At 37.1% G+C, this 24,831-nt stretch overlaps 1 protein-coding gene across 1 annotated transcript in view; it reads left to right on the top strand.

The window, feature by feature from the left end:
- The window catches only part of Sycp1 (synaptonemal complex protein 1), a 98,998-nt gene that overhangs the window by 31,725 nt on the left and 42,442 nt on the right, over positions 1 to 24,831 (top strand). The window contains exons 13-18 of the mRNA XM_059265977.1: positions 3,476 to 3,570; positions 4,026 to 4,210; positions 6,271 to 6,338; positions 14,247 to 14,308; positions 21,372 to 21,476; positions 22,920 to 23,023. Coding sequence (XP_059121960.1) covers positions 3,476 to 3,570; positions 4,026 to 4,210; positions 6,271 to 6,338; positions 14,247 to 14,308; positions 21,372 to 21,476; positions 22,920 to 23,023 — 619 coding nt within the window. The remainder of the gene's footprint in view (positions 1 to 3,475; positions 3,571 to 4,025; positions 4,211 to 6,270; positions 6,339 to 14,246; positions 14,309 to 21,371; positions 21,477 to 22,919; positions 23,024 to 24,831) is intronic.

Raw genomic sequence — 24,831 nt, 5'->3', positions numbered from 1 at the left:
AGTTTCTAATTCTAAGAAAGTGATACCTCAGCAGCATAATAAATGAACTTGACAGTGGGAATGAGAGCAAGCAGGCAAAAAACAAAAGCTTTCTTCTTCCATGTCCTTTTATGTGGCTGCCACCAGAAGGTGTGGCTCAAATTTAGGGTGGTTTCTGTCTTAGTCACTATTCTATTGATGTGAAGAGACACCATGACCAAGGCAACTTTTTGTTGTTGTTTTTGGTTTTTTTTTTTTTTTTTGTTTTTTTTTCGAAACAGGGTTTCTCTGTGTAGCTTTGCGCCTTTCTGTTGTTTTTATTTTTAAAGAGAGCGTTTAATTGGGAATTTGCATACAGTTTTAGAGTATAGTCCATTATTATCATGGCAGGGAGCATGATGGCATGAAGGTTTGTGCTAGAACAGTAGTGAGAACTATACCCTGATCTGCAGGCAGAGAAATTCTGGGTGTGGCATGGGCTTTTGAAAATTTAAAGCCCATCCCCAGTGACATACTTCCTCTAATAAGGACACAATTCTTAATCCGTCTAATCCTTTCTAATAGTGCCATTCCCTGGGGACTAAGCATCAAATATTTATGCCGATGGGGCCCATTTTTATTCTGACCACCAGTTTCCAACCTCAGATGATCCAGATTTAAGATGGTTCTTTGCATCTCAAATGATCTGAATTTAGGATCTTCCCAATTCAGATAATCTAGTCAAGAAAAAAAAAATCACTAGTGTTCCCAGCTTAGTTAATTACAGATGTAGTCAAATTGAAACCAACATTGTCACTACATAGATGCTGGGAATTGAATCTGGTTCTCTGCAAGAGCAACAAGTGTTCTTTACTACTGAGCCATCTCCCAGCTGCTAACTGTTTTTTTTAAAATTTGTTTTGTATACACTGTTCTGTCTGCACACCAGAAGAGGGCATCAAATCTCATTATAGATGGTTGTGAGCCACCATGTGGTTGCTGGGAATTGAACTCAGGACCTCTGGAAGAGCAGTCAATACTCTTAACCTATGAGCCATCTCTCCAGCCCAAGCCCCGCTGCTAACTCTAACCATTATTGATTCTATTTGGTTTAAGTGTCTCTTCTTTATACTTCTGTAACTTATAAGTACTCATTGGTATTTGTCGTTGTTTATTGGTCTCCCTAGACAGTTGTATTACAAATACATATATATTTAGGCCCATTTTCTAGCACACATCACCATTATCATCATCATCATCATCATCATCATCTTCTTAATAGCATTTATTGATTATATATTGTACTTTGTGGTTGAACATTTTAAATTGTATTATCTTGTTTAATCATAACAGCAAGTCTTTAAAGCTGCCAATAATCAATATTCTAAATTCCTAAGTGGGTGGAAATAGTAGAGTCAAAATAGTTAAATATTCTGGTAGCTATTAAGAAAAGACAGTAATAGATGGTGAAATGGCTCAGCAGCTAAAGGCATATGCTGCCAAGCTTGACCTGAGTTCAGCCCCCAGGATCCACATGGTGGAAGGAGGAAACCCAGTCCTGCAAGTTTTTGCACATGTATGCTATGACACATGCATGCCTCCACACAGACAGACAGACAGACACACATAAATAAATGAATAAATAAATGTAGTAAGAACTTTAAAAAGAAGTGATAGTATAATTTTTTTTTTTTCGAGACAGGGTTTTTCTGTGTAGCTTTGCGCCTTTTCCTGGAACTCACTTGGTAGCCCAGTCTGGCCTCGAACTCACAGAGATCCGCCTGGCTCTGCCTCCCGAGTGCTGGGATTAAAGGCGTGCGCCACCACCGCCCGGCGATAGTATAATTTGAATTCAGAAAAGATGATGAACTTTTTTCTTAGTGTTTATATGAGGTTTAAAAATGAATACATGTATAAGGCATATAAACTAGTAACTGAGACAGAATTTAATAAACATTAGTTATTAAGTGGAATCAAAAGCTTTTTACATAACATAGCCCACTAATAAATATTTAATATTTATGGTTAGAAATTAGAAGTGAAGATAGGAAATTGTGAAAATAAAATCATGAGTAATTTTACCACTGGAATATAAATGAAAAAGTAGTTTTTGTATATCCTTTCCTTTTATGTTCATGGTTTACATAAATACTATTTTTTTTCTAAGACAAGGTTTCTCTATGTAGTTCTGGTGCCTTTCTTGGATCTCGCTCTGTATACCAGGCTGTCCTCGAACTCACTGAGATCCACCTGGCTCTGCCTCCCAAGTGCTGGGATTAAAGGCGTGCGCCACTGCCACCTGACATAAGTACTACTTTAACCTGTCATTTTGTCCTCATGTTTTATGACTGTCAGTAAGATTTCTATTATCATTTTAGTGACTATATTATATACTAGTCCATTTATGTACAATCATAATTTAATGTTAACTTTTGGATATTTATGTATTACTGTTTTGCTATTCTAAAATATTTCATTCAGGCATGGTGTCGTACATGCCTGTAATCCTTCATGAGACTCAGGCAAGAGAATGGCAAGGTCAAGGCTAGGCTGGGCTGTATAATTTCTAGGCTACCCTGAAATATAAAATGAATTTCAGGTAACTAGGGGACACACGGTGAGACCTTGTCTCAAAAACAAAAACAAATCCACCACTATCACCAGTACCACCAGCACCACCACCAAAACCAAATCCAGAACACAAAATAAAACTGAAAAATAACCCTTAAAAAATAGATAGTTAACATTTTAGTTTTAAATATCCATCTTTGATGAAACTCTCATAGGGAATTGAGGGAATTGACTGTATCTTGTATTATCATAAGAAAAAAAACTTTTTCTTCAAAACCTTGAAGACCTCAAACTATATCTTTGAAGACCACCTGAGGCTCGGATTTTCGTGTACTACCTATTGTGATATTTATGACCTCACAGAACCTTAGCATCCTCCACAATGGACAAAATGCTTTTTATTTTCAAAACTTTCGTTTTTGAGAAGAGCATGGGCTAACTGAGTTACTCAGTTTTTTTTTTTTAATTTAAAATTTTTTTTTAGATAGGAGCTTGCCAAATTGCTCAGGTTTGCCTTCAACTTCTAATCCTTCTGTCTCAGTCTCCCAAGTACCTGGTATTAGAGACTTGCATTCACTATACCTGGCTCCAAAACATATTTGTAATAACAAATGAAATAGGACATGACATATATAAGCCACTTGACTCCTTGACAGAAATGTAAAAAAAAAAAAAAAAAAAAGAATAATCTTTTAATATTCCTGTTAAAGCTGGGTTATGTCTTTTTTATTTTATTGTAATTATAAATGTAGATACTGAAAAAAGTTAAAATGTTCACTTTTGAATTTTTGAGAAAAATAATCTTATCAAATTTAGAGTGTATATTTGCATTGTTTTTATTTTGGACTATTTTCTAGTGGAGGAAAAGGAGTAATTGCTTTATCAATTAGTTTTCTTGAAAGCCATTTTCTATCAAACAATGCCTAACTATAATTTTATCTTTTAGAATTACAAGATGAAAACTTAAAAGAATTAAATGAAAAGAAGGATCATTTAACATCAGAACTTGAAGATATTAAAATATCATTGCAAAGAAGTATGGTATGATTTAAAAACTAACTAGTGTATAGTATGTATCACACAATCACTTAACAGATTTTTATTGGAAATGACTAAAATGTATAATGACTTAGATTCAAATAGAAAAGACACAGTCCTGCTCTATAAATGCTTCTAATAAAAGGCATTGGATAAAAATACCTAAATACCAATAGTATGACTCAGGCTAATAAATTGTCACAACAGTTTAAGAATGGAGAGAACTATGTGGGCTGACCTGTCTGGGAAAACTTTGTGGAGGGGTCAGAACTATAGATAATGGTGGCTTGAAATTTGATAGTAGGTGGGTTATTCCAGTATGCCAAGGAGGGACAATGAAAGGGAGGAAGTATGGAGGGCAAGAGGACAAACAAATTTATAGAAGCAGATGACTTAAGACTTGTCAACATTTTAGACCTTTGCGTTATTCTTCCTGTTTTGTGATTTATTTCACTTAGAACACTCAGAAGGCTTTAGAAGAAGATTTGCAGATAGCAACAAAAACGATTTCTCAGCTCACCAAAGAAAAAGAAGCTCAAATGGAAGAATTTAACAAGGCTAAAACTGACCACTCATTTGTGGTTACCGAACTTAAATCTACTACATGTACCTTGGAGGAATTTTTGAGAACAGAACAGCAAAGGTGAAACATTTCTTATTTTAAACAAATAAAGATGTAAAAATGAATTACTTTTAATATTCAGTACTATTTAAAGTCAGGAATTTCTAGAATAGTTCTCATGTATGCTTTGCAGTGGGGTCAAGCTATATAAATAAGTCCTTAAGTGTTGGTGAAGTGATAGGACATATTTATTAATACTGTGGGTCAGTGGTTCTCAACCTTCCTAATGATGTGACCCTTTAATACAGTTCCTCATGTTGTGGTGACCCATTAACTATAAAATAATTTTCGCTGAGTGGTGGTGGCACACACCTTTAATCCCAGCACTCGGGAGGCAGAGCCAGGCGGATCTCTGTGAGTTCGAGGCCAGCCTGGGCTACCAAGTGAGTTCCAGGAAAGGCGCAAAGCTACACAGAGAAACCCTGTCTCAAAAAACCAAAAAAAAAAAAATTATTTTCATTGCTACTTCATAACTATAATTTTGCTAATGTTATGAGGTGTAATATTATTATTTTTGGAGCTAGAGGCTTGTCAAAGGGGTTGTGACCCACAAGTTGAGAACCACTACATGTGGATTAGTTGAAGAATTTGTTTTTAATGAGATCTATAACCTTACTTACAATGTATAAACTTAGTAACTATGTTGAGATAGAACAAATATTACTCCATATGAGATAAATTATTCATTTGCTTTTAGCACTAAATAGTATTTTATTTAAAATTAGAATATTAACAACTAGTTCTTTTTTTTCAATTTACACAGTTTTTATATAAAAGTATGTTGAGCCTAGGTAATTATTTTTGCCCTGTTAGCACAATGCTTAATTAAATTTGGCACAGTAAAGAAGAGGGATGAATTTCTCTCCTAGTTTATATCCTGGTTCTACTTAATTTTTCTTTACTACCGCACATAGTAAAGAGAAAATACAGGTTTTCTAACTCTTCTATTATATATTTCTGATTAACCTGTTGAGGCAATTTTCAAATAGTAAAATTGAGAATTACTATATAATCATCTGTTCCAATTACCTTAGTAAATTTTTTTATTTACTACATTAATTTTTTTTTAAAAATTTTATGTGTATGGGTGTTTTGCCCACATATATGTCTGTGATAACATGCATGCAGAGCTTACAGGGACCAGAAGGGGGTGTTGGATCCCCCTGAACTGGAGTTACAGACAGTTGTGAGCCCAAATGAGGGTACTGGGAATCAAACTCTGGTTCTCTGGAAGAGCAGCCAGTGCTCTTAAAATACTGAGCTATCTTTCTGACCCCTAATTTACTACATTTAAGCATTTTTTTTGTGTGTGTATATGTGTGTGTGTGTGTGTGTGTGTGTGTGTGTGTGTGTGTGTGTGTGCCTGTGTGCCTGTGTGTGTGTGCCTGTGTGTGGAGATCAGAGGACAATTTGTAGGAGTAGGTTCTCTTCTAGGCATTGAATTTGGGTTGTTAGGCTTGGTAGCAAGCTCACTTATCTGTTGAGTCATCTCACTGGTCCAGCAGTTACCTTAGTTTTATGGTTTAAGGAAACAGAAGATCAGAAAAGTCAATAAAATGATACACATTCTTTTATTTGTATTTTTTAAAGGAAAAATTCATTATAATAAATATGCATTTAATTTAATATAATTACAAATCCACTAATGTATAAATTTGATTATCGTCAATAGTTAAGATGTCTTTTTTAAATTTTGCTTTTGTTTTTTGAGACAGGGTTTCTCTGTGTAGCTTTGGAACCTCTCCTAGAACTCGCTGTGTAGACCGTGCTGGCTTTGAACTCACAGAGATCCACCTGCCCCTCCCAAGTACTGGGATTAAAGGCGTGCACCACCACTGCCCTACAGTTAATATACAAATTATAAGCCTTAAAGTTTTAGGTAGATAGACTTATTATAACAATTATGTATTTATTATAATTTTCATTTGAAGCTGTTTTATTCAGATTAATGCTCAATAATGTCTAATAACTGAATAAATCTATATGTCAGATACATCAGCTGCTACAGTATACCAGTTTTAGTTATTAGATGAATCCTGAATAAATAATAATTTGAACTTTAAAATAATATATCTCATAAGATTGGAAAAAAATGAAGATCAACTGAAACTACTTATCATGGAGCTCCAGAAGAAATCAAGTGAACTAGGTAAGAGTTAGACAGTAGTGTACTTTGATAGCATTGATAACCAATTAGAAAAACAAAATTGGGTGTAGATGTAACCAACCATCTTATTAAATAAGAAACACAGAACCAATGCAAAGAAGAAAGCCAAGAGGTCAGAGCTAAGAGCTAAAACCTTACCCTTCCTCCTGCGGTGGTCCTACCTCTCCGAAAGAGAGCTACTTCCTGTGTTAAAGTCTTTATAAAGACTTTCGGTTCTGCCTTCTCATTGGTTGTAAACCCAACCACATACTCGCCTCGTCACTGCCTGTATGTATAGACCTCCAGGTCTTCTATGGTTGGTATTTTTTTTTTAAAGATTTATTTATTTATTATGTATACAGTGTTCTGTCTGCATATACACCTGCAGGTCAGAAGAAGGCACCAGATCTCTTTATGGATGGTTGTGAGCCACCATGTGGTTGCTGGGAATTGAACTCATGACCTTTGGAAGAATAGCCAGTGCTCTTAACCTCTGAGCCATCTCTCCAGCCCCTATGGTTGGTATTGAGATTAAAGGTGTGTGTCTCCAATGCTGGCTGTATCCCTGAACACACAGAGATCTACCTAGCTCTGCCTATCAAGTGCTGGGATTACAAGTATACTCCACCACCGCCAGTCTTTCCTATGGCTTGCTAATAGCTCTGACCCCTGGGCAACTTTATTTATTAACATACAAATAACATTTTAATACAAATAAAATATCACCATAATTGGATTTTTGTTAAATTTATTAAACTGTTAACAAGCAGTTAAAAGCACTTAACTGTTCTTGCAGAGGACCTAGATTTAGTTTCCCCATATGATGCTCATAACTGTGAGACAAAATACTCATGCATATAAAATAAAAATAAACATAAAAATTAGAGAAAATCATAACAGAATATAGAATATTTAAATTTTAAGAAGACAAATTTATACAGTTTATTGATGTCTAGAAACCTGAGATATTTGTATTCTCCTTACTTTAGGATTCAGAGGCCTGAATACTCCTTAGGGAAATGTCTTACATTTCAGTTGAAGAAACAGTTTTTGAGGCAGGATTATACTTCATAGTTCAAACTGGTTTTGAATTCTTGATCCTTTTGCCCCAGCCCCATGAACGCTAAGGATTACAGGAATGCACCACTGCTTGGATTTGTTTATTTATATGTTTGTTTCTTGAGAGTCTTGCTAACTCCAACTGGCCTAGCATTCTCTGTGTAGACTGGCTAGTCTTGAACTTGCAGCAGATTTCCTGCCTCTGCCTCCCAAATGCTGGGATTACAAGTATGCACCATCACACCTGGCTTGTGTCTAGATTTTGTAGACTTTATTGCTTAGTGGTATTTGATTTATGAAATACTTTTGAAAAAATTTTCTATATTATCATATAGTATTGCTAATATTCAAGAACTTACACAGACAAAACAACTTATAATTTTGTGAATTTATGATCATGTAGTTAGCTAACTATAAGTATATGCTTCATGTTTTTTAGCTGGACTATCTGCAAGTATAGACAATTAAAAGAAAAATAAATTTTTTTCAATTTCACTTAAAAAGTATTTTTAATAGATTAATATTCCTGAATTGACAGATATTTGTCTAAATTATTTTTATAAATTTCTATAAACTTTACTGTTAGTTTGAATATTTATATTATTAGTTGAATTACGTGTATAGTTAAAATAAGTATAAGTAATATTGCCTAGTATTTGAAATGCTTGCCTAACATTTCATAAGTAGTTCATCTCTTTGATTGAGTCCCTTTGTAAAAAATATTTTTATAAGCATATATTAATTATATATATAAAACCAGCATGATATTTTTATACATCACAAGTTTTTATCATATTTACCGTTGCTTATGCCCTTCCTATTCTTGATAATCTTTTTACTCTTCCCAACTAGCCCTGTTTCTAGTTTCATGGTGTGTGTGTGTGTGTGTGTGTGTGTGTGTGTGTGTGTGTGTGTATGTGTGTGTGTGACTCAGTGAGTTTCATTACAGGGTTCATAGGAGTGTAGGTGACTGGATCATGAGTACCTTATCAGTGTTTATACCATGGAAGAAAATGTCTGTCCTATCCTATCCTATCAGGTTTGGTTGAATTTTTGAACCATATTTATGCCTTTTTTGTAATGCTTAATTTTTCCATTGTAGATTAATGCTTGACTATCCAACATTGTAATGTCCAAATAATTTTATTCATAATTTTACTTCAGAACATAATTATAAAAACAGCCAGGCATGGTGGAACATACCTTTTTTCCCAGCACTTGAGAGGCAGAGGTAGGTGGATCTCTGTGAGTTCAAAACCAGCCTGATCTACATAGTGAGTTTCAGGACAGCCAGGGCTATGTAGAGAGACCCTGTCTCAAAAAACCAACCAACCAACCAACCAACCGACCAACCAACCAAAACTCAAATATAGTGGTTAAAGACAAATTTCTTATCTGCCCTGGCCAGCAGGGCTTTAACGGGTACTGGACCACCCTAAGGACGGAATGTAGGGACAGGAGACACAAAGGAAATATACCAAGTCAAGATTCTGATCAAGGTGCAACTTTATTTTTCTCCTGCAGGGTGGGGGGGAGCAAGAAGCTGTCATTTGCATAGGGTGGGGCAAGCTAACAGGATGTTTGTGTAGGATGTCCACAGGGTGAAAGGGTCAAGGGCTCTGACTCAATGTCCTGTTGCTAGGCAACCTGACTGTAAGATGATCTAGTTCCCTATCTTATCAGGGGTCTGTATTTTTCTACTAATTAGAGATTCTGTCCTTGTCCCTGACATCTCCCCCTTCTTAGTAATAAATCTAAGGGCCAACATAAACCAGGTTCGAATGGTCTAAAAGGAGGGCTCTGAAAGAGGCTTTGCATGGAGGATTACAGAGGCCCTATCCCTCTAAAGGTTGTGAAAAAAGGTCCGAGAGGGAATGTCTTTCCAGACTCAAGCACCACAGGCGTCCCCATAGTACGGTAATCAATGGACCATGCAGTTTTTTGAGGGAGCAGAAATGGGTAAGCGCAAGACTGCTACTGCACAACCGCTATGCAACAGGTCATATAATCCAGGCTCTCGGGATTTTGGGGTACCATGGTCCCCAGCCTGTGTAGTCCCAGCTGCACTCCAGTCATGCCTTGAGTGAGCCTTTTTCCCACACACAGGTGCAGCCTCCCCCCAGTGAAGGGGTCTGTGTGGGGCATCTCTCCTCAGGGGAAATTTCAACCCTGGAGTCCTGCATATCAAAGCAGTGGTAATGAACCTGAATCTGCCTGGCTGGCAGGTCTGTTATTTGGCTTCCGATGAACTGAGTGAGCCAGGAAAGTGCCCATGGCCCAAAGGCAAGGACCAGGAGCAGGCCTACAACAGGTCCTAGGAGGGAGGGAAAAAGGGTCGTTAGCCAAGGGGAGTTGGAAAACCAATTCTGGAACCACCCAAGCTCTTGTTCTCTTTTTCTTTTTCTCTTTTTCTAGTCCTTTTCTAACCTACCATACTGTCCCTGACTACCCTGGTGTGGTCTGTAAAGAAGCAACATTCCTCTTTGAGCCCAGTACAAAGGCCACTCTGTTGCAGAAAGAGGAGATCCAGGCCTCTCCTGTTCTGTAAAACTACCTCGGCTAGGGAGGAAAGGGATGACTCGAGGGCAGAAATTCCCTGTTCAAATTGAGCAATATCCTCGTCTATAGACAGTCGAAGTTCAGAGTAATGTTGGTTGGACAGGACCAGAGAGGCAATTCCTGTGCCTGTTCCCATTGCTCCAACCCCCAGAAGGACTGCTAAGGTGATTAAGCAGTAACAGGCTCCCATCAAGGCAGTCATCTCAGTGTGGCTTCTCTTCCTAGAGATCTAGGAATTGATCTGAGGAATAATAGGTTAGTCTAGGTGGAAGGGACCTAAGTGCCCTGAGTGGCAACACAGCGACCTGACCTAGTGATCTGCAGGTGCACTACGTATGATGGGATCGGTGGGCTTCCTCTGCCATCAGTGTTACAGAATTTTTTTAAAAGAGTATCATTATAAGCAGAAGGTTAGAATCAACTGAGCAAGGAAGATTTGGGTCTATGGCACATGCATGTGCCTAGTACAAGGCATCTTCTACCATTGCACCATGGGGATGATGAGGGCTCCTGCACTGACCATCCCTGCTCCTACTCCCGCTCCAACTGCTGTACCCGCTGGTCCTTCATGGGTGCCCTCTCTCTGGTGCTACCCTGTTTGCTGTGCTACCTGCCAGCCACAGGCTGTGTCAAGCTGGCCCAACATGGCTATGACTGCCTGTGACCCCAAGGCCAGCAAGTCCGACAAGCCTTTCTGACACCTTGGATAAAAATTCAGCACTGCCCTTGGAAACATGACCCCTGCTGTCAGACTGGATTTGTGACAAGCAGTGTCCCTGCTCAGCCCAGAACGTGATTGACTATGGGACTTGTATACTGTGTGAAAGGTCTCAAACACAGTTTGCTGTAAAGTTCCCACTGTCCCCCCACAGGAACTCTGAGCAGAGTGATAACAGAGCTAAAGGGCTCATGGGGGTTGCTGTGGGTGAGGACAACAGACTGGATGGCTTGCTGGAGGGACAGCATTTGAAACAGAAGTTTCCTCAGGAGAGGGGCTGTCTCTCCTGGGCAGAGCAGGTATATTTATAGCTCTAACCAGGCGTTCCGGCAACCATCTGGGAGCAGAGTGTATCTCTTTTATGGCACCATTAACAGGATTTAGTCTTTCTGTGATGATCAGCAATGGTGTTAATGCTGAATGTTCTCATACCTCACATCATGAGAATCAGAAGGCTGCTGGCTCCCCCAGCTCCCCCCCTCCCCCTGCTGGCCCCTGTGACTCTCTCCTCATGAATGAAGGAGGCGGCAGGCGCCAAGGTGGAAAGGCCCTCCCCTCCACCCTCCATGGTCTGTATTTTTCCACTAATTAGAGATTCTGTCTTTGTCCCTGACACTTACCTAATTCAAAAATTCTTTCAGAACATAGTTATTTTTAAATTATCATACTTACCTGCTTGCTTTAGAATTGTTGAATGTTGTAGATTAAGGAATAATTTTAGTACTTAAACTGTCTTTAATGTGTATTTATAACAGTTCAGTTTACCATTAAATGGCTACTATATATCACATTGTAATTTCAGTATTTTCCCATACCAGAGAAGTTTGGTATTATGAGAAGTTTGGATAAGGAATTTGAGAACTGTGAAACAGTACCGTGTGTTTTGTGAGAACATGAAAAGTCAAACCATGTTCTTGAGAAATCTTTAATTACTATGAGAGAAAGTTTAAACACATAAAACCATTAGGGTAATAGTATCCAGAATGAGGGGGTAAGCAAAAATTATGTTAGAGTAAGAAATAAAATATGAGAATTTCTATTTTTGTTTTTCTATTTATGGTGAATAACAATACATATTTATATTAAAGCTTTGTATAAAATATAAATTCTTTTATATTTTTTAACATATTTGAGGTAAATGCTCAGGTCCCCCCCCCCCCCCCCGGAACTGAGGATCGAATCCAGGGCCTTGCGCTTGCTAGGCAAGCACTCTACCACTGAGCTAAATCCCCAACCCCTTATGCTCAGGTTTTTTTATTGAATGTTAATGTTGATACCAAAAAGAAGCAAAAGAGTTAGGAAAAACATTAAGGAAGAGTTAGATGTTAGGAATAGATTTTATCCCCAGCTAAGACTCATAGCAATGGTAGAGAGAGTGCTTGAACTAGACTTCCCCTGTACTCAGGTTGGTGTCTACCCTAATTGTCATCATAGAACCTCCATCCAGTGACTGATGGAAGCAGATGCAGAGACCCACAGCCAAGCATGTGGCCAAGATCCTGGAGTTCAGTTGAAGAGAGGGAGGAGGAATTATAGGAGCAAGGGGGGGGGGTCAGGATCATGATAGGAAAAATCACAGAGATAGCTGACCCAAGCTATTAGGAGCTCATGGACTCTGGACTGACAGCTGGGGAGCCTGCATGTGCCCTGCACTAGGTCCTCTGAATGTTGTGACAGTTGTGTGGCTTGCTGTGTTTGTGGGTCCCCTGGCAATGGGACCAGGACGTACCCCAGGTACATGAACTGGCTTTTTGGAGCCCATTCCCTATGGTGCAATGCCTTACTCAGCCGTGATGCAGTGGGGGAGGGGATTGGTTTTGCCCAACTTGGTATGCCAGCCTGTGTTGACTACCCATGAGGAGGGGATGGGGGTAAAATGGGGAGGGGAGGTGGTAGGAGAAGGGAAGGGGTGGTGGGAAGAGAAGAGGAGGGAGAGGGAACACTAGTTGGTATGTAAAATAAAAAAAAGATTTTTAAAGAAAAAGAAAATAGATTTTAAAGTATAGAGAGGCTTTGGATAGTTGTAGAGGATGATAGATTAATGAAAATACTGTATGAAAAAATTTGTATGGGAGTGCAAATTAAAAATTACATAAGGACCAAACAAACATTTTATTCTTGAGTTAATAATACAGTTTTCAAAGTCAAAAATCTTTGCAGATATTCTGTATTTTTCTTTTTTCTTTAGTTCATTTTATTTTGGTAATCTTGATTATATATGTGTGTATATAATTTTTCTATTTCTTCTTTTCTCTTTTTTTTCTAATTGTATGGAATTGAGGTAAGAGTGTTCATGTTCAGATCATTCAACTAGTCCTCAAGTTAAAAAAAATATATTTTATCTAAAATGAAACTTTCTAATTAAATAAGGTTTGTATGTGACAAGTTTCTTCTGTAGCTTCTGTATTGACATTTCATGTTTTGTTGATTGGAGGAAGCTATTATAAGTGTTTTTTCTAAGCAAAAGAAGTCTGAGTTCTATTATATTTCCAATAATTAAAACTCTTTAACAGTGAACAAAAATAATATGTCAGATACAATTTAGGTGACAGCTGGAAATTAAGAGACTATAGGAAGTTAAAAATGTAAAAAAGAAAAAAGTGGGAAGGTTGTACTGAAAAGATTTTTTAAATTAATATTGAATTCACAGAAGTAAAGATAAGCACTGTAAAGCACTATTTTTCCTGGTAGCAAGGATGTGAAAGCAACAAAATAGGAATAGGAATTAGAGAGGAAATATGAATAATACAAGTTCTTGGTAACTGAAGGAGGGAAAAAGTAGAGAGTGTTTCATAGTATCGAATATGACCCAGCTACATAATGAATAAGACTGAGAATGGTGTTACAAAGTGCTTATTGTTGGTTTTCAAGATCATAATTTTATTAACATCGTGGAGACAGAAGTTAAAGAAATATGTAGTTAACAAGCAGGGATTTGAAAGATAACATGAAAAATTACTAGCTTGAAGGAATAGAGAGGTTAATCAGATATCTTTGTTTTTATATTCATATGTGGTTCTTGGTGGGATAGGAGAAAATAAGGATTTCTCTGCACAGAGTTGGTATGTTTTAGAGCAGATAAAGTCACAGAAGTGGGGATATTGAAATTCAAAGAACAATGATCAGAACTAGCTTGAGAGATGATCAGTTCTTTTAAATTTGAAGAGAAGCCAAACAGATTCAGGTAGAAGTAAAGATACACACTGACGCCATTCCAAATTATTTTATGTAGATATGTTGCTTATTTTGCGTCATGAACTTTGGATTCATTTGCTATGAATTAACCCAGAAAGACAACTGTTAGTATTGATCCATTTTTATTTTTGCATAGTTGTTTTAGACTCCCTGTAAGCTTCCTTTGTATGTTAATCTGTCTCTTTTTAGGGGTATGTGTACTCATTTAGCAGCATAATAGTAGTAGTTTCTCCCTAGGCCTTATATCCTGTCTAGTCTTCGGTTCTTGGCCCGATAATGGTGCCAGATATGGGTAGATTCTTATTTTCAAATGGCATTATTCTTATTTCTTCTCTTTCCTACCTTTTAATCCAGCTATTAATACATATTGTTTATTTTAGATGAGATGACTAAATTTAAAAACAACAAAGAAGTGGAACTTGAAGAATTGAAAAAAATATTGGTAAATATATATTCTTTCCTATTAATATCCAGCAATTACTTTAAAATAACTTTGATATTACTGGCCTATGTTTTCAAACTATAAATATTTTATGCTAATTTTTCAGCTAAAATATAAAAATTTTACATTTGCTTTTAACTAAAGCTTCAATCATGTCTGTATCTATTTTTATAGGTTTTAACTATCTTGGCAAGGATGTTTATATTATTTAAACATGTTGATAGCACACTTAAAATAAGAACATATGCATATTTTGCTATACCATAAAGATCCAGGGAATAGTAGACACACTTGTCCTGAAATTGTTTTCAATTTTTCTTTTTTTAGTGTGATATTGGCTATGGGTTTGTCAAATATAGCTTTGCTACACTGAGGTATTATCCTTCTCTACCTAATTTATTCAGGGATGTTATCATGAATGGATGTTTAATTTTATCAAAGGCTTTTTCTGTGTCTATTGGAATGATCATGTGATTTATATCATTTATTCTTTTTATGTGCTATATTACATTTATTTATTAATTTACATATGTTGAATCATTCTTGCATTCCTGGAATGAAACCAGTTCAGTCATAGTGCATGATCTCCTTAATGTGGTATGAATTGGATTTGCTAGTATTTTATTGAGTTGTAAACCTATACTTATTAAATATTTTGGTCTATAGTATCCTTTTTTGTTGTATCCTTATCTAGTCTTGGTAGTAGGGTAATATTGGATTTACAAAATGATTTAGAGACGATTCTGTGGATTTCTTAGAAGAATATATATTCAGTAGCCATTGGGTGGGATATTCTGTAAATGTATATTAACATTTGATCTATAGTGCAATTAATTATGAAGTTTTATTTCTTTTTCTGGTTTGGATGATATATTTACTCATGGAATTGGGTATTATAGTCACATATTATTGCTTAATCTTGGCCTGTCTGTCCATTTGTGTCCAGTAGATTTTGTTTTATGAAATTGGACATACCAATGTTTGATGCATATTTATTTCCAGTCATTATATCTTCTTGTTGGATTGTCACCTTAATTAATTTGTAGTGATTTAGTTCATCTCTTCTGGCTTGTTTTCGCTTGAAGTCTGCTTTTTCAAATACTAGTAGTAGCTTCTCTGGCTTGTTTTCAGTTTCTACTTGCTTAATATGTCAACTTAGTTTTTTTTTTTTTCACATTTACCTTTTCCAGTTAAGTATGCTTTGCAGAGAACAAACAGTTGGAAATTAATTTTTAATCCAATTGTCTAGTCCATGTCTTTTCAACAAAAAGGGGTATAAACAGAAATATGTAGAAGGCGTTTTGATAGCAAAACAATAGTAAGTTCTCTACGTGGGCCTATGATATCCTTAGTCATGGGCTTTTGACCAGGTTTACAATACCAGGCATGAAATCCTTCCTTGGAGCAGGCCTCACACCCAATCAGAAAGTGGTTGGTTATCCCCATAACAGTTGTTCCACACTATTACACCTGTAAGACACATCTTGGTAGGGAGGTCAGTATTTTTGTATACAGGATTCAGCACTGGGAGAGATCATTAGTCTCTCTTTCACCCAGTATAACATTCTGGCACTATAAAAATTAGTCATCAGGAAGAGAATTTCCTGGTAAGTTATGTTTGATTTTTCTGTGTTCTGCATCTCAAGTGAATGTTATCTTCAGTAATAGGGTCTTACCATCTGATTATGTTGAACAGTTAAGAGAAATGACAGTAGACTGTATTGTTTCGGGCACTTCAGAGCCTCCCTGGTCAGTAACTCCTAAGGAGGTAGCCCATGCCTGGCGCTAAGATTTTCATTTAGTAACCCAAATTTGGAGTATTATTGTTCAACTATGAAGGATACTTCTGTTCAAACTCTTGTATTTTATATATATTGTATTTAAAAATCAGCATACATGGCTGGGCAGTGGTGGCGCATGCCTTTAATCCCAGCACTTGGGAGGCAGAGGCAGGTGGATCTCTGTAAGTTTGAGACCAGCCTGGTCTACAGAGCGAGATCTAGGACAGGCACCAAAACTACTCAGAGAAACCCTGTCTTGAAAATCAATCAAACAAACAAACAAACAAACAAATTAGTGTACAGACCAGTAGATTTTTGTAAGACTTCATACATCTTTAGTTTTGGCTAATGTACCCCCTAACTTCTCCTTTCCCTAGTCTATTTCCCTATTTCCCTAGGGAATAGTCCCTATTCCCACTTAAGCCTTTAATCCTGAGAATTCCCCTGATCTCCATTTATGTCACCTATATTTTTCTATCCTATCTAATTAAAATTGATTTCTTGAGTTGGAAGATGATAGACTTCCATATAGCTTTTCATGTACTGTTCATTTTGCTTAATAAGCCTTATGTCATTCCCTCATTTTCCCATTCCCCACTCCCCATTCATGATTTATTGATCCTCTGTGAGTGTGTTCATCCTTCTTTTCAGTCTGAAATATTCCTTCCAGTATCCTCTGTAGAGACGGCTTAGTGGTAATAAATAACTTGAATTTGTTTTTATCATGATAAATTTTATTTCTCCTTCAATTAAAAAAATACTTATTTTTATGTTTATGTGTGAATATTTGCATGAATGTATGTGTACTACATGCATACTTAGTGCTTTCAGAGGCCTGGAGAAGGCATCTGATTCCCTGGAACTGGAGTTACAGATATTTGTGAGCCTCCATGTAGGTACTAAACTATTCTATACTGTTTCCATACTGCTGTGTCCTCTTTGAAATCACTGGTTACTTTTACAAGTAGACTTTAGAATTTTTTTTTGCATTTTAACCACTTTAAAATTGATTGATTGGTTGGTTGATAATGTGTGTATGTATGTCTGTGTTTGATGACATATGTGTGGAAATCAGAGGACAGCTTATGGGAGTAGATTCTTTCCTTCCACCATGTGGGTTCCAAGGATCCAACTCAAGTCATCAGGCTTAATGGCAAATGCCGTTACCTACTGAACCATCATACAAGCCAATTCAGTTTCAGCTATTTGGATTTAGTAACAAAATAGTTATGATCTCTTGTAACTGTCATATTGCTTGATTTTTCATGATTATGTTTGTGTATTATGATTTGTACATTTGTTGATATGGATATTTCTTACGACTTTATTTGGGGATCTTCTTAGTGAGCAGTCTTCTTTTGAGGACTCAGTACTGCTTGGAGAATGGGGAAAACAAACTGCTGTAACAGTTGTAATACCATACCAAACTATATTAAGGAAATTCACTTAATATTTATTAAAGCCTATTCAGTTCCACTAGAATATAAAATGGCCATAGAATATAAAATAACAAAAGTAATGTAGAGTTAGCTATAAAGTTAAATATAATTAGGGTAGCAATAAAAATAATAAATACATGAAATAAAGGAAGGGAACAAAGGAAGGGTGAAAAAGGAGCAGAATTAAATAAAAGAACAGAAAAAGAAATGAGAAATGTTAGGAAGTGACAGAGAAAAGAAGTATTGAAATCTAATTGCACAATAAAGAAAATGTGTGGTAAAAAGTTGATGAATGTAAGAGGAATAAAAAGTTTTTTTTGTTGTTGTTATTGTTGAGACAGGGTTTCACTATGTAACAGCCCAGACTATTTTAGAACTCACTTTGCAGACAAGGGTGGCCTTGAGCGAGTAGAGATGATCTACCTGCCTCTGCCTCCTGAGTGCTGGGATTAAAGGTGTACACCACCACCACCTGGCAAAACAAAAGTTTTTAAAAGCATATCTTACACTTTCAAAATACTTACAGTATAATAGGAAGAAAGAAAGAAACATAGTAGACAAAACAATAAACACACATAAAAACCCAAACAAAACACCTAAGGTCTGTTTGATAGAGATAAATTGCAAAAATATCTTTAACTCAAAAATAAAATAAAAATAAAAACTAAAAATTAAGACAAAATATTCAGTTGGATTTACTCCCAGTCTTCTAATGTTGGAGTCTTCTAGGCAGAATAGTTTGTTACTTGATGTTGGAGTCTTTGTCTTTTTTTTTCTTTTTTTGGTTTTTCGAGACAGGGTTTCTCTGTGTAGTTTTGCGCCTCTCCTGGAACTCACTTGGTAGCCCAGGCTAGCCTTGAACTCACAGAGATCCGCCTGGCTCTGCCTCCCGAGTGCTGGGATTAAAGGCGTGCACCACCAACGCCAGGTGTCTTTGTCTTTTCTAATGTTTAGGTTAGTGCTGATCCTGGACCCTGATTAGGGTCAGATGTATAGTAGAATTGCCTTCATTTTATGAGTTTTCCTCTTTATGTATTAAGAATTTCTGCTGGCCGGGCGGTGGTGGTGCACGCCTTTAATCCCAGCACTCGGGAGGCAGAGGCAGGTGGATCTTTGTGAGTTCGAGGCCAGCCTGGTCTACAGAGCGAGATCCAGGAAAAGGCGCAAAGCTACACAGAGAAACCCTCTCTCAAAAAACCAAAAAAAAAAAAAAAAAAAAAAAGAATTTCTGCTGGCCAGACTTAGCTTTGCATCTGTGGGTAGGGTAGTTTCTAAATTTTCTGGAGGCTCTTGACAGTTTGTACACACTGCAGTTACTACTGTCTAATAAATGGGGTATCTCCTGACTGTATTGAGATCTGTACTATAGTATAGATCTGTACAGTCTCAGTACTTTCAGTCCTACACATTATCAAATACTATGTAGGAGAGAGGTGGCTGTGGAAATTGCAAGGTTAGTTAAAAGAATATCATCATCCAAAAGGTAAGCCAGATTACCTCAACCAAGCTTCAGAGTTCTTAGTTCTAACAGTGAACTACTTAGTAGCTAGGTGGCCTCAAAAGTTCAGCCATCCACTAACTTCAGACTCAAGCCATCAATCTCCACAGCTATCCTCAAGTAATGGGATCCATTTTTTTTTTCTTTTTTTTCTTTTTTACCATTGAAGGTTTGGCTACAGACCACTGAACTCTTCATTGCTTGAACTCCCCCACCTCCTAGCTCTCCTGAACTTCTTAAAATGTGTGAATTTCTAAAAATGCTTTTCTCCTTCTTGATTGTTGTCTCACACCTAAGAGCTTTGGGCAGGCTATTGCCTGGTTTTTGGAATTGTGATTATGCCTTGTTTTCAGACCCCTAAAGTAGCTCTGTCTCAACCAATAATCTAATTCTCAAGGTGGCACCAGGGACAGCCATCTGAGATAGGAGGAATGACAAAGTGGACCTCTTCTCCATTAGCCGTTGTCTTACCAGATTTAAAACTGGATCCATGTCTTAGCAAGCATTGTGGACTTGCTCTGTGTGAAAGACTGGCAGTTTCTTTTCTCTAGGGTCATCTGATATAGCTTTTGGATGAAGCTTTTGTTTCTTCTTTTGGTACTGGAGCCTCAGGTAGAGCAGTGCACTGCACATTTCTGTTTGCCACTTAGCCTTTCTGCTTTCTTGTGTTTTTCAGTCATCCTGTTGCCTCCTTTGAGATTTCCAGTGCTCTTCCAATTATCCCCGCCTTAGAATAGAGCCTGACTTTTGTTATCCTTATCTTTCTCATTTAACCTGTCCCATTAAGGCGATTTCTAACTCACTGTTTTAATTTCAGTTTTAAAATAATTTATTCCTTTTGTTCCAGGTCTCTGTCCATTAAATTTTTTATTTTTGCTTTACATCTAATATCCACTTATGAGTGAGTACATACCGTGTTTGTCTTTTTGAATCTGGGTTACCTCACTCAGAATTTTTTTTCTAGTTCCATCCATTTGCCTCCCTAAATTTCATTAAAGACTGACTTATACTCCATTGTGTAAATGTATCACATTTTCTTTATCCATTCTTCGGTTGAGGGGCATCTAGGTTATTTCTAGGTTCTGGCCAGGCTACAGCCCACAACCCCAGAGAAGCTGGGTAACAAGGAGGACTCTAAGAGACATGCATGGATCCCGTGGGGAAGATGAAATAGATATGATCTCCTGAGTAAATTGGGAGCATGGGGGGAGGGGAGGAGGTAAGGAGAGTTGGCAAGAGAACATGAGCAAGGAAAAAAATATCTTGATAGAGGGAGGGAGCCATTGTGGGATTAGGGAGAAACCTGGTGCTAGGGAAATTCCCAGGAAACCACAAGGATGAACCCAGCTAAGACTCCAAGCAATAGTGGAGAACTGGCCTTATGTAATCAGATGGATGACTACCCTAATTGTCATCATAGAACCTACATCCAGTAACTGATGGAAGCAGATGCAGAGCTCCACAGCTAAGCACTGGGTAGAGGAGGGATTATATGAGCAAAGGGGTCAAGATCATAATGGGGAAACCCATAGCGACAGCTGACTGGAGCTAGTTAGAGTTCACTGACTCTGGACTGACAGCTGGGGAACCTGCATGGGACCGAACTAGGCCTTCTGAATGTGGGTGACAGTTGTGTGGCTTGGGCAGTAAGTGGGTCACTGGCAGTGGGACCAGGATTTATCTGAAATCTGTCTTTTTGGAGCCCATTCCCTATGGAAGGATTCCTTGCTCAGCCTCGATACAGGGGGGAGGGGCTTGGTTCTGCCTCAACTTGATATGCCAGTCTTTATTGACATTCCATGGGAGGCCTTACCCTCTCTGAGGAGTCATTGGGGGGGAGGCGGGGACTGAGCAGAAGGAGGGGAGGGAGGAGAAACTGTGGTTGGTATGTAAAATGAAAAAAAAAATCCCTTTAAATAAAAAAAGGGTTTCTCTGTGTAACAGTCCTGGCTGTCCTAGAACTCACTCTGTAGACCTGGCTGGCCTCGAACTCACAGAGATCCACCTGCTTCTACCTCCCTAGTGCTGAGATTAAAGGCGTGTGCCACCACACCTGTCTTGGTTTTCTCTTTTTAAGCAATTTTAGCCAAGGAAATACACTGTAGTTCTTTCTGTTGGGCAGTTTAATTATTTTCAACATGTATGGAGTTTGACAGTCATGCGTTTAGTTTTTTACAACTAATATAAATTGTAATTGCAATTAATTACTTAGTAGATTAAAATGGTTAAAAATTGTCTGTAAATATAATTTTTCTGTCAGCTTTAGGATATCACAATAGAATTTACTTGGATTTGTCATTGCTAATTAAAAAATTAAAATAATTATCACATCTATTTTTAAACAGGCAGAAGACCAAAAACTTTTAGATGAAAAGAAACAAGTTGAGAAGCTTGCTGAAGAATTACAAGGGAAAGAACAAGAACTAATTCTCCTTTTGCAAACCAGAGAGGTTTGTTAAGGATATGTTTATTTCCAATGTTTTGTTAAGAGAGTATAGATTTATAAAATTGATTATGGTATAGGTATTTGCTTTGTGCAGAATTTCTTTACAAATTTCTTTTTGAAAGTGTGTGTTCTGTTACATTTAACATGCTGATGAGTGGTTTAAAATAGGGAACCTTCTTATTGTAATGTGGGAGAGAAAGGTCAACATTTAAGAATCCAGTTTATGCATGTTATGGTTTATAATAATTCTGTTTCTTGATGTCTTTAGTATTTCTTGATATACTTAAATTTTAGCCCTTATTAAGCTAGATTCTTATGATACCCTTTATAATGCTTATATTTAAACTTATCTTTAAAGTATATTTGTAGGCCTGTAAAAGAATTGAAACTTTTTATAATAGTAAGAACATCTTAGTCTATAAGACACTTCCTGACTTCACTAATATATTTTCTCTTACTAATATAAAATTTTAGGTCAGGTGTAGTGACATACTCCTTATTCCTAGTATTCTATAGGCAGAGGCAGGCAGATCTCTGTGAGTTTGAGACTAGCCTGGTTTGAATAGAGAGTTCCAGAATAGCCAGGGATATATGGTGAGAGTCTGTCTCAGGAAAACAAACAAACAGACAAATTAAACAATAAGCAAAACTAATATAAATTGTTATTGCAATTAATTTCTTAGTAGATTAAAATGGTTAAAAATTATCTGTAAATATAATTTTTCTGTCAGCTTTAGGATATCACAATAGAATTTACTTGGATTTGTCATTGCTAATTAAAAAATTAAAATAATTATCACATCTACTTAAATTTAAAATATTTAGCGGACATGGTATTTGTATCTATCTATAACCCTAGTATTTTGGCAGAAGAGGTAGGAGAATCAAGAGTTCAAGGTCTTCGGGCAACAGTGGTGCACACATTTAATCCCAGCACTCTGGAGGCAGAGGCAGGTGGATCTCTCTGAGTTCAAGACCAGCATGGTCTACAAAGTGAGTTCCAGGGCCAGGGATACACAGAAAAACCCTGTCTCAAACCTCCCCCACCCAAAAAAAGATTCAAGGTCAACCTCATTTATATAGAGTTTGAGACCAGCCTGCACTGAATGAGACTCTGTCTCAAAAATATTGATATCCTGCCTAATAATATATTACTTGACTAGTTAGAGCAACCATATCTCTCTTATTTATTTATTTATTTATTTATTTATTTATTTATTTATTTATTTATTTATTTATTTATTTATTTTGAGGTAGGGTCTTACTATGTAGCTCTGGCTTTCCTGGAACTCACTTTGTAAACTAAGCTGACTTTTAACTTACAAAGTTCTGCCTGCTTCTACCTTCTAAGTTCTGGGATTGTGCCACCATGTTTAGCACAATTATATCTTTTATCTGAAAAAAATCTAGTAGAACATTTTTATAAATATATACATTTATTTTGCAGAAAGAGGTCCGTGATTTGGAAGTACAGTTAACTGTTACTAAAACAAGTGATCAGCATTATTCAAAACAGGTTGAAGAACTGAAAACTGAGCTTGAAGAAGAGAAGTATGTTTTTCACATACCTATATACAGTTTAATTCTTAAGATTTATGATAAAAATAAATGGCTTGCTACTTTATATCAATGGATTTGGAATTGAGTTTCATTTCTAACTAAAGAGTAAGAGTGAAGGCCAGGCATGGTAGTGCACAAATGTAATCTCAGCTCTCTCGAAGCTGAAGCAAGAAAATTATGAATTCAAGGACCTGGCTTGGTAGTGAGATCTTGTGTCAGAAGAGAAATAATTTACCTATTTAATTGCTAAAGAAAGTTTGTATCATTTATATAAAAGAATAAATAACCAAGTTAAATCACTTCATATCAGTATATAGTTATCTCTTGGTGTTTATGAACTTTGGTTTCAGAAACCTGGAAGATGCACAGATCTTTAGACAGTCAAGTCCTGTATGCAAACAGTAGAGTATTTGCATGTAAACAATGCATAGCCTCTTTTTTTTTTGAGGGTGTTTTACCACAAAAGTGATTTTTATTTTATAACACAATATAAATATTCCAAAGAACAATAACAACAAAACAAAAACAAACAAATATTGGTGAAATTATTAAGGCCACTCCACGTAGTTAAAAGGGAGGTTTATTTTGTGGGTAACTTACAAGTGAAGGGATAGGCTACAGGGTCTGGGAAAGGTGTGGCACAGTCCAGCAGTGTTCTCTGGCGAACTCTGCTCGGTCTACCTCCAGCGTCCAGGGTCCAGCAACCAAGAGAGCCAGTGCATCCAGATCACGGGTCTTCAGGGTCCTCTCTTGGCCCCGCCTTGTAGGCGTGACAGTTACCGAAGCCTCAATGGGGGTTGGAACTTCCAGATCAAAGCTGGAATGGCTACCCACTACATCTCCCCCTTTTGTCTAAATAAGAAGGTTCTAACCTAATACAAAACTCTATACAAAAGAATGGTTATCGAATATTGTCCAGGAATAATGAGGGATGATGACCTAGATAAGATGGAACTACAACCAATGTGAACAATATCAGGCAAGAAACACATACTAAAATCCAGAGAAGTCTAGAGCGTAGGTAAATGGCATGTTACAAAGATCATTCCAAAAGGTGTCCTATCCTAAAGAACTTGAATCTAATACTTAATATGTTCTATCTAAGATATTATATATGTGTGTGTGTGTGTGTGTATATATATATACATATATATACACACACTAAGTTGTAACTATAACTGTTAGTCTTCAGTCCCGTCAAAGACCTGAGAAGGAATATAATGGTACCTGAGCAATGGGAGATGGATGTAAGCAACTTTCGGGAATCTTGAAAGTAGACAGAGACAGCTGTCAGCCTGGACAGTCACCTAATGTTTCTCAGCATTGTTGGTGTATTCAAATAGGCTACAGGCCTAGAGTATCTGACAGACCATTTTCAGAAGCAGGAATTCTGAAAGACCATCTTACCCTGTCTTGGCAGAGTTCAGAAGTCACTTTTTCTTGTGTCCTGCTTGTCCAGAAGGACAGCACTCATATTGTCAGTAGTTGAGGCAAGGGCAGTTCTTTGCCCAATAGGCCATTTTGTGTCAAGAAGACAAACTTCCAAATGGAAATGTCTTAGAAGCCCAATGTTCTCTCAGGATCAAATTGGTGCGGCCAGGAGCAATTGTGTCTCACGTCAACAGAATTCTAAGTTATTTAAATGCCGTATTCTCTAGGTCTATGAAGTGTTTGAAGATTACCTGTCCATCCGACCTATGTATCTGTAAATCTGGATAACCTAACTAACATAACTATAGAGATGCCAAGGATAGGTGACTATAAATCTATAAATCTTATCTACCTAAATAACCTAAGGA

The sequence above is a fragment of the Peromyscus eremicus genome, chromosome 6 (genome assembly GCF_949786415.1).
Source record: "Peromyscus eremicus chromosome 6, PerEre_H2_v1, whole genome shotgun sequence".
NCBI lineage: Eukaryota > Metazoa > Chordata > Mammalia > Rodentia > Cricetidae > Peromyscus > Peromyscus eremicus.
This window is presented reverse-complemented; position numbering and strand designations above follow the sequence as displayed.